Source organism: Delphinapterus leucas, chromosome 6 (genome assembly GCF_059928025.1).
Source record: "Delphinapterus leucas isolate spDelLeu-1000000601 "Yukka" chromosome 6, BTC_Dleu_Yukka2, whole genome shotgun sequence".
In the NCBI taxonomy this organism is placed as follows: Eukaryota; Metazoa; Chordata; class Mammalia; order Artiodactyla; family Monodontidae; genus Delphinapterus; species Delphinapterus leucas.
Genome location: NC_143134.1, coordinates 74,140,619 through 74,156,290, shown reverse-complemented (window position 1 = coordinate 74,156,290; position 15,672 = coordinate 74,140,619). Strand labels below are relative to the sequence as shown.

Below are 15,672 nucleotides of genomic sequence, written 5' to 3'. Positions count from 1 at the left end.
GGGGCTAGCACTTAGAAAAATACAGAAATAAATATGTACGGTTTATTTGTTAAATAGGAAAGACTATAGATACAGTTTATCTTATTAAATTTGAATTTTTTTAAAAGGTAATATCTTCTCTGTTTAACATTAAAGTGGGAAAATACACTTGAATAAAATTTCAACCTGAAACATTTTAGTTGTCAGTGGATGATTAATAGGAGATTAAATTCTAGTTATCTGGAAGTTTTTGCTCTGTGGATCTGCTCATTAACCCACCAATACCAAAAAAAATGAGGTAATGCTGGACACTGTATATAACTCTAGTTGAGGGACTTCTGAGAGGAGACAACTGCTGGAGGGGATGCAGGAGAGCGGGTGATGAGGCTTCTAAGATAAGACATGGAAAATCGTGAAGATATTTGTGCCCCGTGGGAATGCTCACCAAAAAGTGACCTCAGCAAAGGAGGATTTAAATAATCAAGTGGCTAGAAGGACCAGCTCTGTCAAACCAGTCTGCCTCTTTCCCCAGCCACTCCTGTCATTGCCCAATGGGCTCGTGAACAGGGTGGCCGACGGCTGCAGGGAGGGAGATCAAGCGTGGGCTCAGCACATGGACCTCCACTCATCAAGGCTGACCTGGCTGCGGCCACCGCTGAGGGCCCTATGTGCCCCCAGCAGAGACCAGCCCTCAGCCCAAACTCCACCTCTGTGTTCACATTACCCTCTCTGTGTGTGTGTTTTCTCCTCTTCTGTAAATTCTCCCTCTCCTAATTAGCCCAAGGCAAATGTCATCAGAAAAGCTATGACTTTCAAGATCTAGTAATTGATCAAAGAAACATAACCTTTGGAAGCCCTGTTGTATAAAGAAAAAGCAACGGCAACTTAAAGTTAAAAGATCTAGATATGAGTCTTTGCTCCACCCCTGACCTAAGGCAAATTGCGTCACTTGTCTGAGGCACCTTGTCTTCATCTGCAAAGTTGAGAGGGTTCAGGGTCATGAAAATTCGTGTAAGATGAGATTATATAAACTCTTCATGAAGCTCAACATGACCCAAATCATGCTATTGCCTTCCCCAAGCCCCCTCTCCTCCCCCAACATTTAAAATTCAATTTTAGACCTTAAATTAACCCTTAAACTACCATTTCCCTTTCTGAAAAAGTCTTAGAAGTACTATTCTCTGCCAATGTTGCAGACTGCTACCTTGCAAGAAAAAGATGGTCTACCTACATCATTGGCTTTGGTTTTGTTTACAGCATTGAAGCAGGCAACATCTGACTTCTCTTCCTGAGTGAAACCCAGACCACAGGCTGGGGAGGTCTGAGCCATGGCACTCTGCTGCTCCCTCGCTGACCCTCCCAAAGGGGCACTGGAGGAACTGTCACGCCCATACCATAGTCTGTCTTTGACTGGAGGAAAGGAAACCCCACCCAGCCCTGCAGATGGTGCACCAACCTGGGTGGGCTTTACTGCTACTGAGAAACATGTCCTTCAGTTCCCACTAGGAAAGGGGGGCAAAGTAGACCCCGGTCCAGTGTTGCTTACACACACACACAGAAGGCACACAGATACAGACAGATACCAGGATCCACAGGTAGCCATGAGAACACTGTCACACCAGCGCCTGCAGACACATACGTGAGGCACACACTTTCCCAGACACCCAGATACACAGACCCAGCATTAACTTGTTCTTATCCAGTCATGACTGCTAAATGCTAGGGAAAGGGAGGATGTAGCAGGTAGCCATGTGCAATTACCATCAATCATTTCCCTCAGTGCAGTTACTTATAATCTCTCTGAGTTTATTCTTCTAACTAGATGCCGGCATCTTCCACCAACTCTTACGCCTCACCTAGATTGCATCACCATTTACTCCACCCATGAGTGGGCACAGCAAGTGCCTCAGGAATCGATATGCCCTTCCACATACCACAGACCAGTGTCCTGAAATAGAGAAAATTTTATTTCGTGAAGCTTTCTCCAAGCACATCCATACTTTACACCATGCGCCATATACAACGAATTTTTTTAATGATTTTATTTCTGATGGCACCCTCTTTTCAGAACACTAACTACTCTTCTAACTTAGATTTAGTACGCGTTCAGTTTCTAATTACCTCAGATTAAAGTCCCAGAGAGCAGCAATATACAACTTAAACCCTCAGGCTAGAATCTCAGGGTAGACGTGGAATTTTGATACCAAACGATTTTTCCCCAGTAACATAACACTAAAGAAGGCAGGATTGTTTTCATGTGTGAAATCACTTAAATAAGATTTCCACTTTCTGGTTTCCTTTTAACTTTAAGTAAGTCATAAAAAAAGAGTCCCACAGAGAGAAAAGAAAAAGTAAGCATGACATTCTTCAATAACCTCTGGTCACTGTGTCACATCCCTGTCATTCCCAAAGTGAATCAGAGAGAGTAAAAAGGGCACTAAACAGAAACTTCCTTGATGCTTCACAGACAGAGTGCTGTACAGGACCACACAGCCACCACCATGTCCACCTACAAAGTGCATGGAAAGCCATAAACACAAAGATGCCTGTTTCTCATCTCCTTGGTTAAACAAAAAACAAAAGCCATGAAGGAAACCCAGAGCCACGCTGCTGTGGATGGCCAGGCTTCAGTCTCTCGTCCCTGCTGTCAGAGAGGAGTACCAGCCCCTGATCACTGCTGCACATGAGTAAGCAGGAGATGGCTAAGTGGAATTTTGAGAAATAACAAACTCAAGACATGGATGTAGTTATCCAAACATCAAGGGACTTCTCCATTTGCACATGGATAATTGTGCAGTTATACGCTCTGTTACACGGAGACCAGATGGGAGCAACCGAGCTCATCCTCAGATGCGTGTTCCCCTGGAAGCCTTGACACACATACCCAGGGGCTGGAGGGTGAGACGAGAGTTCATTAGAACCAAACCAAGCCAATGTGGGAATCACATTTGATTCCCAACATCTGGACAGGTGCAGAAAAGTCACAGGCGTCTGGAAGTTTGGCCCAAGTTCTATTCCTCAATCAGCCCACCAATTCTCAACGTCTCACTGAGAAGATCAGGCACTCTAGCTTTTCTTGGGTGCAAAATGGGGGCAATGAAATTGGAACTTATGTTCCTACTGGTAATCCAATGCTTGGAAGATACTGAAACCTTTACCTTAAGATATAGAACTCGGCTCACTGAAAGAAGAAAGGGCTCTATCTGCTGCCATTTTATGAGGTGATCAACCCAACCAGGTACCAGGATAAGAACTGTTGGCTCCATCTGGGTCAAGAAAGCAGGGCTGAGTGCCCTGAGATAAGCTGAGATTTTGGCATTCAACGGGAAATGATGCAAAAATGGACTTGCCACCTGCCGGCTATATGACTTTGGACAAGATCCTGAACCCTCTGTATTTCAGTTTTATTACCTAAAAGATAGAGGGTGAAAGAAAGTAACACAGCCAAGCTCCAGCTCAGCATCTGACACCCAATAAATCTTTGATACATTTCCCTTGCCTTCCTTGCTGGTGTCATTTCTTGATTCTTAATTATGAATTTCTAATTCATAGTAATTGAATGCAGTTGTTGTTTCACCAACCTGCAATGGTTTTCTAATTACAAATATATATACGACTTTTATATATATGATAAATATATGTATATATAGTATATGTATGACATTTAGAAAGTACTCATAAGCAAGAAGAAAGTAAAACTCATCTGTAAACCTAAAAGTGACCACAGTAAACATTTCAGTGTCTAACCTTTGTCTATGTGTCTTGGGATATCTCTCTCTCTCTCATTTACATATTTATATTTTTACAAAAGGGATTGTCGTGTAGTCTACATCTTTCACTTAACATATCTACCCCTTCCGTGGAGTCTATCTTTCTCTGTCACTGACTATTTTTCCACAACATGATTTTAGTGGCTGTATAGTCTTCCATTATTTAAATGTACCGTGGTTTACTGACCACTATAAAAGTGTTCTTTTACCTAAGTTTTTATATGCGAAACTAAAAATGTTTGAGGACTAAACCCATCCTATGGAATAAATTTAACTCAAAGTAGCTTGCCACCAATTAAATACAAAATTAGTTGTAACACACCTACGTAAGTGCAATGTCTTCTTTCTTCTTTAACCACCATAACTGCTCATTAAGAAACTGCTGAAGTCCATGGTGATTAGTGACAGGACCTCATGTCTGTATCCTCGTCTTGGCCCGGATCTTCCTCTTTTCATTGCCCCATTTATGCCTCTGACTTGCACCGTCCACTGGTATGTCCCATGCCAGACTGCTAACTTACCCACGTTACTGAGCTCACAGCAGAGAGCTATCCGTACAAGATCCTGCCTGGAATGCAGGATTTATACTACTTATATTTCTTACTATTGGTCCATCCAACTCCAGCACAAGTTCTATTTATTATCATAGAAACATAGGTCATTTGGGAACATTTAGTCACCTCCTTCAACTCTATGCTGTCTTCAGATACTTCTGTCACCTGGGACTCTGCTCTACTCTCTTTTTGAATATATCCAGGGAAGAAGATGTATCTTCGGGGAGGGGGTGTCCTGGGCACATGTGCACACACATATGCTATTTGATAAACTATCTAAATGCTTAAGAACACTTTCCATCTGGAACCTTTATAAGTAGACAGTATACACACACACACACACACACACACACACACACACACACACACACACATATAAAATCCCAAAAGAAAAAACTGACTATCTTTGGCTCTTTTATAGATAGAATACATATATAGAGATTCATATACATATTCCTCTATATATGTGTGTGTGTATTTTTTCCCGGAAAAATCTCAGTCTCTCTTTATAGCTATGTGTTTTTCCCTGAGTAGTTGTCACAGTCAATTAAAATACATATATGCGGATCTTCAAATAAATTCCATCAGACCAATATCTGTCTGGTTGGGAAATAATTACTGTCCATTTGCTAAATGCCACCAACCCTTACACTATGTTCCAGTGAACTAAAGACCTCTGGCAATCACAGATTTACAACTCAGCAAGATTAAACAATTTACTGTTATTTATGACAGCAAAGCTAGGTCTTCTGTATTATATTCCACGTTAGCATCTGTCACTTTACATTTGGGAGATCCTGTCCAAAAAAAGATTATGCCTCCTAACCAAACATTCAGCAGGGCTGTAGGAACAGGCACCCTGACAAACATCCTGACAAAATGCTTTAAAGCATCGCTAGAGCTTGCAGCTGTGCATTTTCAGACTAGTCAGCAGATGAGCGTGGAGTCTCTTAGCCTCTGCTTCGTCTGTTCCTCTCAGTAATCCCTCACATGGCCCAGTCCATTAGGCTTGAAAATCCGCATGAAATGAGCAGATTAAGATCTGGCCTCAGTTGGGGCAGTGGAGCAGGTATAGAAGGGTGGGTCTGCTCCTAACCTAGCCTGAGCCTCAGAAAGGTTTAAGATTGAAAAGCATGGCATTGACTCAGCTGACTCATAATAGGAAATAATGCACAGACCATGCAAAAAGAAGTCCTTTATGTTGAGCTAAAGTCTACGCCAGAGCACCTGCTGCCACCTCAAATACCGTGACAGGGTGTGCACACATGTGTGTTTGTGTGTGTGTGTGTGTGTGTGTGTGTGTGTGTGAGCGTTCATGCTGGGAGAGGGGAGAGCATCATGACTTCAGCAGTCGCCACCCAAGCCTTAGCCAGCAGCCTGCAGAAATGCCGAAAGTCTTACTAAAGCAACTGTGACCACCTCATCGACGGGCGCCTTCGATCAGTAAGGCTACTGAGAATAAAAAGCATATATGCACATGTCCTTTTATTTTAATCGGAGAAAAATAGTTTGGTAATAGTGGTGCTATATGAATCAATAAAATAATTGACAATAATCCATTACCTCATTCAATCCTCCCCAAACCCCTGGAAGATGTGGGAGGCAAGTATTACAACAGTGCCCATTTTTATAAACGAGGAAACAAACCCCAGAAAACAGGTGACTTCCCCACAGTCATACACGTTGCAAATGATAGTATAATGATTCAAATTCAGAGCTTCTCCTTTTTTTCTTAACTACTCTCTAGTGATGTGTTTAATTATGAAAGCAAGGCATATATACGTGTGTAATTACTTAATAAAGAGAAGTATATGAGTAGAAAGGGAAAGGATTCCCCTCCCCCACCAAACACACCCACATACCCCAGATATATTCACTGTTAACTGTCTGGACTATGTTCCTCCAACCCTATTTTCTATGCCTAATTATATACACAAAAGTGGGATCATGCTACACATGACCCTCTACTAATTGCTTTGTTTCACTTTAACAAACTATCATCCACATCTTTCTCATGTCACATATAGATCCACCTCCTTCATTTATGGATATTAATGCATTCCTAGTGTTGTTGTGTCATAAATTATGTACCTGTTCTCTACTGCTGAACATATAAATTGTTTCCAAGTTTTTTTTTAATAAAGCTGTTTTGTTTTTTTAATTTTTTTTTTTTTGGGGGGGTGGCCCGAGCTGAGCAGCATGTGGGATCTTAGTTCCCCAGACCAGGGATTGAACCCACACCCCCTGCATTGGAAGCGTGAAGTCTTAACCACTGGACCACCAGGGAAGTCCCTCCAAGTTTTTCTTTAGCAAAATGCTGCAGTGAGTATTCTTGTACATAAATGTTTCCACATTTGTATTAGAAAATTTACAGGATATATTCTTAGAGTAAAGGATTCTTAGATTATTGGACAAGTACTCTATTAATTTAGATACATACTGCCAAATTGCCTGATCAAAAAGTTGTATCAATTTAACTTCCACCAACAGTGTACAAACATGACAATTTTCCAACACCTATGCCAGCTCTGAGTATTTTCTGTTTTTTTCAAATTAATGGATTGTTTTTATTTGTATTTCTTTGGTTACTAATGAGGCTGATCACCTTTTCATGCATTTGTGGTTGCTGTTGACAATATTTCTTTTAAACTGTTTGAATTTTCTTATTGATTTGGGAAAGCTTTTCATATATTGTAGATATTAACCATCTGCTGTAAAACTCTCCTCCTAGTATTCTGTGAGGTCTTTTGTCAAGCAGGATAAACTCTGGTCCTATGATTTCAAATTCTTTTCTATTTTTTATTATAAATGTCTAAATATAAAACTACATATCCCTAGCTACCAAACCGGACTCTTATTAGAGGAAAACAATAGAAAGGCAGTAAGTATTCTATTTGTACAAAGCATCTATTAGTAGAGACTTGGAAAGGGAAAGAAAATTGTCTCTGACTTTATGCCAAGAAAAAGAATTTCTTTGGGGATTCAGTGTTCCTAAAAATTTTTTTTCTTCAAACAAATACAGGCATTACTCCAAAATTTGACGTCACTAACAATGCAGGAGATGAAAGGTATTGAAAGACTCAGAAAATGTGGATTTTAACAAGTCTTGTGTATATCCCAGATATCCTCTTATTCATAAGTAATTCGAGTCAAGTCAGATGAAAGAACCGAAAACTTTCCCTTTGGCTATGCAAGTATAAACAGTAAAGGCATACTGGCCAAATCTTGAGTGTTTGCAATTAGCTGTCAAGGCTGTAGGCTAACAAAGGACATTGCAGCCCTAGCTTTTCACCTTCAATTTAAAAATCCCTGGGAAATTCAGACCTTTTTTTTTTTCCTGCTGCCTATTATTCCCAAATAATCCTATTACAGTGTCCATTCATGTCACTGTTGTCTAACAGAAGAGTGGCCAGAGCCCAAAAGATGAACGGTAAGGTTGGTAAAGCCAATACCTCTCCTGAGATTCCCCCCAAATAGGTTCCAACTTCTATTCCTCAAGGCTGTACAGAAACTAGCAAACTTCCAGAGTTCACAAAGGGAACAGATGTTTTATAAAAAATTCTTAGGGCAAGTTTCAGACATAATGTTGCTGATGGGTATCTGTCTTTTCAATAAACATCATTATACTTTATCACAAGATTTAATAAAGCAGCTTAGTTAAAAATGCCATCTGGGTCTCTGGACACATCAAACAAAGCTTAAAATAACCCACCCCAGCAACTGGGAGGGCCCAGCTGTTCTCAAAACCTCTCCCACTCCTTTTACTTCCTCATAAAAAAGTGAATGAGGACTTGAGGCTAAAAGAGTCAAGAATGAACAGACCCAAACAAGGAGAAGGGTGGAACCAAGGGCTCCCTAAAATTTGCTATTTGCTCAGATAATAGATTTTCCATCTCCACAATTCAGGGGATGAGGATTTGGGAAGGGAAGCAAGATAAAGTTATAAGATGCTCTTTAGGGTTTTCTAATATATTACAAACCAGCCCTTCCTAACATCTGGGCCATAGTAGCCCATTCCATTCACCTATTCTGTTGTGAACACCCATAGAAAATACAGAGCAATCACCACCCACTTCTTTTGCCTTCTAGAGATAGGACCTGGAGCTAGCCATGCCCAGATTTCCAGATCCATTCCAGGAAAGAAGCCTTAGTGTTACAGTACATGTTTCCCTCTCTTGCTTCCTTCTTCTTTCATCACTACTGGCCACCCACCACCATATCCCACTCTGCTTCTCTTCCAAATATATGTTCCTTGTCTTTGGGACCAAACCAAAATTTGTTGCCCAGATAGTTCTCATAAATGCCAAGGCAAGTGTATTCTCATTCTTTGGAAACAGACACGTCTTTATGACCTGTTGGAATCAAATACAACCTGTGCCAGCATCTATCCGGAGGGCACGCCCAAGCCCCTCACTGATCTGGCATTCCTCATATCATTTCACTTCATTTTCTACCTCTAAAAGATTTCACAAGCCATTGAGGAGCTCTTGAATCCTGTAAGCTGCACTGTAGGCCAACATTATTATCATTAATGCTGATCATCATATGGCCAGTACAGTGCATGGCTAACTGGCAAATGGATTTTCTCTTGGCTAAAACTTGTTACAGAGCTCTAGGTTAGTCCATACATGCAGTCAAATCATTATTATCTGAGATGTATTCAGTTGACCATAGTAATACTCCCTTGCAGTTCTTAGTGCTGAGGATGTTACCAAATGCTTTCATATGCAGTGCTTCATTTGATTCTCAGGATAATTCAGAGATGCTATCATACCCAATTTATAGATGAGAAAACAAGTGGTTTCTTGGTATGTCAAGAGGCTAAAGCATTTGCACTGCAACTGGTATGTCAGAGCTGTGAAAATAAGGCAAGCCCTCCAGCTGCTGATACAGTGCTTTTTCTACCATACCTCATTGCCTCCTGGGCTAAAGTCAAAAGAGAGTGTGGTTATTGTATGAAGAAATCTGGTTTGGGTTTGCCAATTATGTATTTGTGGTATTTGTCGACCTCCCTTTATTTAACCGATAGTTGCTTTTGATTGTAACAGTCTGGCTCCATCAAACACACACACACACACACACACACACACACACACATTTTAAATGTTAAATTATAGAACTGTGCTGTCCAGTATGGTACCTACTAAGCACTTGTGGCTATCTAAGTTTCAATCTTAATTAATTAAAATTAAATAAAATGTAAAATTCAGTTCTTCAGCAGCATCAGCTACATTTCAAGTATTCAACAGTCAAGTGTCCTAGTTGGCTAGGACAGTAGAGATTACAGAACATTCCCATCATCACAATAAGTTCTGTTAGACAGTGCCAATATACAATGTCATCTCAGAAAAAGAAGACTTTCGAAAAAGTCAGAAACATCTTCAGGCAGATACAGTTATGTCACCTGTCCAATATTAAAGGTAGTTTAGGACTAAAAAAGAAGATTTTTACAAAGAGGAGGAAGAAAGACAGATGCCCTTAGCTGCAAATGGATCTACCCAGAGAAGGGCAAAGGCATTCCTGTAGCCATTATGATGCATTTGGCTTTTCAGTTCTTTAAGACATTAGAATAAATTGATACACAGAGGATCTAAACCCCTGAGGAGGATCTAAAGCAGATGGAAATAGAAATAGGATAAAAAAATCAATTAGTTTCAAACTAAGTCTGATCTCAATTCATTTAAATGACACTATTTACTTCATATACTTAGTTTTTTGTTGTTTGTTTGTTGCTCTATATAGCATGACATAGTTTGTAACTTCAAAAGGGGATTAAAATACTTCTGGGGTTTCTTAGATAAATTCACATAGCCCCATAAAAACTACTAAAAAAAAAAGGTAGTTTCTTTTCATTCTTCAATAATCTATTCAAATTGATTATATAAAAATCCAGGAGTCCATAGTGATATTCGAAAAAGTGAAAGCAAAACAAAACAAAATTCATGTGTCATCAATGGAGGTGGCTATTTCACCAAATTCTTACTCTGAAAATTGGTAATTAAAAAAGAGAGAGAAATAAACACATATTCTGTCTTTCCAGAAGGACCTATATTACAGAATAATCAAATACCCAGTTTATAGAAAAATGCCAACTAAAACATGTAGATGGAATTAGAGAATTTGAAAATCATCATTTTGAAACCCCTAATGAAATAATCAACTCAAGCCAGTATCATTAATGGATGCTAAAACAATTGGGTAAAAATTGATAAGGAACTGAATATTCACATGGTACAAAGTGCACCCCACAGCCTACTGCTAGTCCCAAAGGGAAAAATAATGGACCATACCACCATAGCTCTATAATTATCTCAGCATCACGGATGATGGAACAATCAGAGACTATGTTTCCTTGTATTATGCAACTGAATACACACCATCACCTATGAAATAATCTTATAAAAAAATACCGAACCTGACTCTAATTAAGCCTTTAGACTGATTTCTAGTTCACACACACACACAGGGAATAGAGTGAAAAGTTAAATGACACCATAAAGAAGTAATCAGAAAATTCCAGAAAGGAGGTGGAGGAGACATTCTATAGAAAAACCAACTGACCTAGTCTCGGCAACAAGTCAATTTCGTTAACAAAATAAAAATAAAAAGGGAGGTACTTTCTAGGTTAAAAGAGACTTAAGACAAATGTAATGTGTGTTCCTTGATTAGAAGAAACAAGCCTGAACAAATTAGGTATAAAAGACATTTCGGAATAATTGAGGAAATCTGAATGTGGACTGGGTCATAAATAATGTAAAGAAATAATTTTTTATTTTGTTTGGGATGTTAATGATACTGTCACTATCAAGGAAAATGTTCTTCTTTTTTAGAGATCCATACTGAAGAACTTAGGGTAAAATGTCATGTTCTTTAATATACTTTAGCCCCTCGAAAAGATGAATCAAACATAGAAAAATGTCAACAATCTAGGACAAGGGCATATGGATGTCGTTAATCTATTCTCTACACTTTTCTGAAAGCTTGAAAGTTTCATAACTTTATGAGAAAGTTTTTTAAAATCTCCAATTGTACAGGTATTTGTGTAGGAATCTATTTCAAACTTTATGAGATATTAAAATATTAATAGTGTAGTTTATTGTTTTAGAAATTCCAAACTTCTGTTTTCCTCCAGCAATTTCATAAGCGAAGAGCAACAACCATTTTTTATAGAAAAACTGCTTTGTAAAATTAACTTTTTCAATCAAAACCAAGGTTTTTCAGAGAGAGAGAATGCAGCCCACCTGGTCATATTCAAGTCAGTTCAAAGAGAATAAATTCTATCTTCTACTATTTTCTTTTTTTTTTTTACTATGAATATCCAATGGGAAATCAAAAAAAGGCCAAAGCATTTGGAATTGAAGTTCCCCATTCCTGAGTATAATCAGCAGGCCAAGTCAGGAGGCAAGTGCATCTCCATCAGTTTGCAATCATGCAAGACCAATTTTGCTTACTGTGGTCCCTTTTAAACCGCCTCTCTCCTGAAGTCAGCCTTCTGATTATTCACTTTGCTTTAGCAAAAGCTCCCACGAAGCTGAACAAAACGAGGAAAAGATTGGTGAAAACTGGCTGTTTGAAATCGTTACAAGAGTCAACCATCCCTTTCCCCCATGCCCGTCCATCTTAGAATTAATACTTTCAGATTATTTAAAAGACGGTGCGGGCTTCCCTGGTGGTGCAGTGTTTGAGAGTCTGCCTGCCGATGCAGGGGACACGGGTTCGTGCCCCGGTCCGGGAGGATCCCACACGCCGCGGAGCGGCTGGGCCCGTCAGCCTGCGCGTCCGGAGCCTGTGCTCCGCAGCGGGAGAGGCCACATCAGTGAGAGGCCCGCGTGCAGAAAAAAAAATAATAAATAAATAAATAAAAATAAAAGACGGTGCTTCTGTGTGGACTTTACTTTGTCTTTCTGTCCTTCATAACAACTGGTAGATTAAATTTGACTCTATTTTAGGTATATATTAACGTATGCTAACTATCTCCTAAAATAAACTCCACTCTTAAAGTCAATAAAATGTGTTTACAGAGAAGACCCACTGAAGTTAAGAGATTGAAGAGTCCTTAGGGTAAAGTGTGCCAAGAAATAATAAAGCATAATAATAACGTGTCCATGCAAATCAACAACTGTAACTCCAAAACTTTCCTGACCCACAATAAATATCGGACAGGCCATGTTTTTCTCACTCCTTGGAAAACCTGGCCCAGGAAGGAGTATGAAAGCTGCCACAGCTCTCCCAAGGCTCATTATTCTCCATCATTCCATGGGAACGGCTTTGTCAGACAAGAGTAAAAGACCATTTGTTAACCTCTCTCCAAATCCCTGATTCAGGCCAACTTTCATCAATCCCAAGTGAGGAGCCAGAGAGAAACACAAGTCTTATATCTGCTGGGGCTGGAGATCGCAGTCCCACCACCCAGCTCACCCTCACCCCAGCCAGGCCCTGTTTCACCCAACTGCTTTTTGGTTAGTAAAAAAAAATATATCCTCTTTCCCTATTCCAGAAACACTGAGAAGGGGGAGTTAGAGTAGACAAATGTGAAGCATGGACAACCCCAAAGTTGTCTTTTTAAGCAAGAAATGAGAAAATTAAAAAGGATAGGGTTGGAAAGGAGGGAAGGAGGGAATTCAAAAGCCAGATCATTGTTTAGTTTCTCTTTTTTAAATGTTCACACTCACTTATACATCTGCAGAGGTTTCACTTAAAGGGAAGCTCTATGTGTGTGGATCTGACTGCATTAACAAGGCTTAAGTTCCTCTTTTAGACAATGTTTCCCACAGAGAATTCAGGGACCCTTGAAGTCAGTATCCCTCTTGAGACGCTGCTGGCTTTGGAAAGGAGGAAATCAGGGTATGGGGATATGTCAAAAGGTGCGTCTAGTTGTAGGATAGGGAGAAAGGAAGGAGAAAGAGAAAAACTCAAGGTTTGAGAATTCACATTGCAAAAGAAGACTACTTAAGTGGTGCGGGAAAGGAGGATGAAAACTGCAGGGGAGAAGAGGCATGAAATGTTGTCAGCTGCCAAAGGGCATCTTGGAGAGAAGTTGGGAATTGCTTCAAGAAAAGCATTGCAAATCTCATTTCTGACCATTTAGAGATTTGCCTCCCCGGAACCGAGAGCCCAGTCTGTATAGGTTCACACTGATTCCCGTCCCATCCTTTCCCTAATCAAATCAATTATGAAATATAACTCCATGAACCAATGATATTAAAAACCTTCAGGGTCCACGCTTGCTAAATATGTCAGTAACCAACACTGGTGTGTGTGTGTGGGTGTGTGTGTGTGGGTGTGTGTGTGTGTGTCTTCGGAGCCAACACTACTGTTAAATTTGGCAGAGCCAAGATGTGGAGTAGAAGAAGACTGCAAATAGGATACAGAAGTGGGGTGGGGAGGGGGACAACTACCAATATATTGGTAGCGGGAGGGTAGTGAAAACGGTCAGAGCAAATATTTTTAAAGGGTTGGGGAAGAGAAAGTCGAGAACAGCGAGCAGGTGCAGGACATGGTCAGAGTCCAGAGAGAGTTCAGGGCGATGTGGCAGGTCGGTCGGGATGCCCGGCTGGGCTCAAAGAAGGGCGAGCAACCCTTAAGGCCTTTCGGAGCGGCGGGCGCGACACAGCCCGGGCGTCCCGGGTGCGCCGGGGAGGCTGCGGGGAGCTGCGGTGGCGGGACGCGGGCGGAGGGGACCTGGGGGAGCGGCCGAGCCCGGGAGCAGGGTGGGGGTCTCGGCTGGGCCTGGGGCGGGCCGGTGGAGAAGGCAGGGTGAGGAGGGGGACTGCGGACGCGAGGGGCGGCATGTCACTCACCCCGTTGGCCGCGGCCATCTGCACCACGATCTCCGTGGCCGTCCTGCTGAAGTACCTGCCGTCGCTGCCCACCACCATGGTGCAGCCCTGGCGGTCGCGCAGGTCGATGGACGACAGCACGCTCTGGATGAAGTTGGGCAGGTAGTTGCGCTGACCCTCGAAGAGCCCGGTGGGCCGTCGCAGCCCCCCGCCGCCGGCCGGCCGCTGGTCCTCGTAGGGCGCCGTCGGCACCGTCAGCACCGGGATGGGGCTCCCCTCCATGGCGCCTCCTGGCCGGTCCTGCCGCGGCTCCGGGAACCGGAGGGAATCTGCAGCCCGACGGGGCCCCCACCAGCTTGGCGGCGCGCCCGGGCTCCGCCTCGCGCCGCGGCCCCTCTGCGGCCGGCCCGCGCCCCGCGCCCTCCTGCCGCGCCGACCGCTCCTCCCTCTGCGCGCGGCCCTTAGCTGCCCCCGCAGAGTTTGGCCTCTACCTTCCAAGAAAAGTTCGCACCCGCCCAACTTCCTCTCCGGCCGGAGCGCCCGACGTGCCCGCAGCTTCTTCTCCCAGCTGGACTCACTTTCGGGGTGTCCCAAAAGCCCCTTCCCAGTGCCAACACCCCGATCCCGGGGACGCCTCCTCGCACGCCTAGCCCGAGCCTTCCCCGGTGATCGCGTCTCCCCCAGCACACCCTCCGCTAGAAAACAGCCGGGGAAGGGGTGGTGAGAACTTGACCAGGATTGGGGGTCCTCTCCGCGTACCCGCGGCCCCTCTCCCTTCCAACCCGCAGCCCTGCCTCCCGGCCTCCCAGGGAGTGAGCGGTTTACAAGCACCAGTTTCTCTTTTGAACAAGGACAGGGGTGGAGTTGGGAGGGGGCTGAAACGTTTTGCCATCAGAGAACAGCCCCAGCCAAAAATAACCCTGGAAGAGCGAGCTGAGAATTGTTATCTTCTGCCAGCGCTGAAATTGGAGGCTGGGCGCTGCGAGTGTGTCTGCGTGTGTACACACACCCCACCACTACCATTTGTTGCAGGGAATCACATACTGTCAGGCCCTTCAATCCAGCAGGATCCACCCAGCCATCCACACTTTTCCCCAGGCTCTCTGAAGGCAGCACACTTCTCAGGAAGAAAACTTTTTTTTTTTTTGCTTGTTTGTTGTGGTGGTCACAACAGCAGCAACACAGATGCGTGGACGCGTATTTCCTTATTCTTCTTGCCCTTTCACCCTCCCTGGCCCAGCTCCTGCTTGGAAACAGGCTGTCCCACACTGTACGTGTCCACACTGCAGAGCTCTTACCAGGATTCATCGCTTTCACTAGGAGGAGGGTAAAGCCCTTTGTAAGGCCCTACCAGGAATGAATGAACAAACCCAAATTAAACAAGGACAGGGTACCAGGAACTGGGCTTGCTCCTTTCACAAGCTTTCTGGCATCTGGGGGTGGGGTGGGGAGGGGGGTGGTGGTCAGAGATGTGCTGCCTTCTCTCCATAAAGCCCACCAAAAATCCCAAATCAAGAAATTCCCCATAGAAAATCAACAGGCAAAAAGGATAAAGCCCCAAAAGGGAAGGAACAATTCTCATTTTTGCTT

At 42.8% G+C, this 15,672-nt stretch overlaps 1 protein-coding gene across 1 annotated transcript in view; it reads right to left on the bottom strand.

Moving 5' to 3' along the window:
- Positions 1–14,428, bottom strand: part of PGM5 (phosphoglucomutase 5) — a 191,819-nt gene extending 177,391 nt beyond the window's left edge. The window contains exon 1 of the mRNA XM_022573561.3: positions 14,104–14,428. Coding sequence (XP_022429269.1) covers positions 14,104–14,364 — 261 coding nt within the window. The 5' untranslated portion in view covers positions 14,365–14,428. The remainder of the gene's footprint in view (positions 1–14,103) is intronic.
- Positions 14,429–15,672: the final 1,244 nt, after the last annotated feature.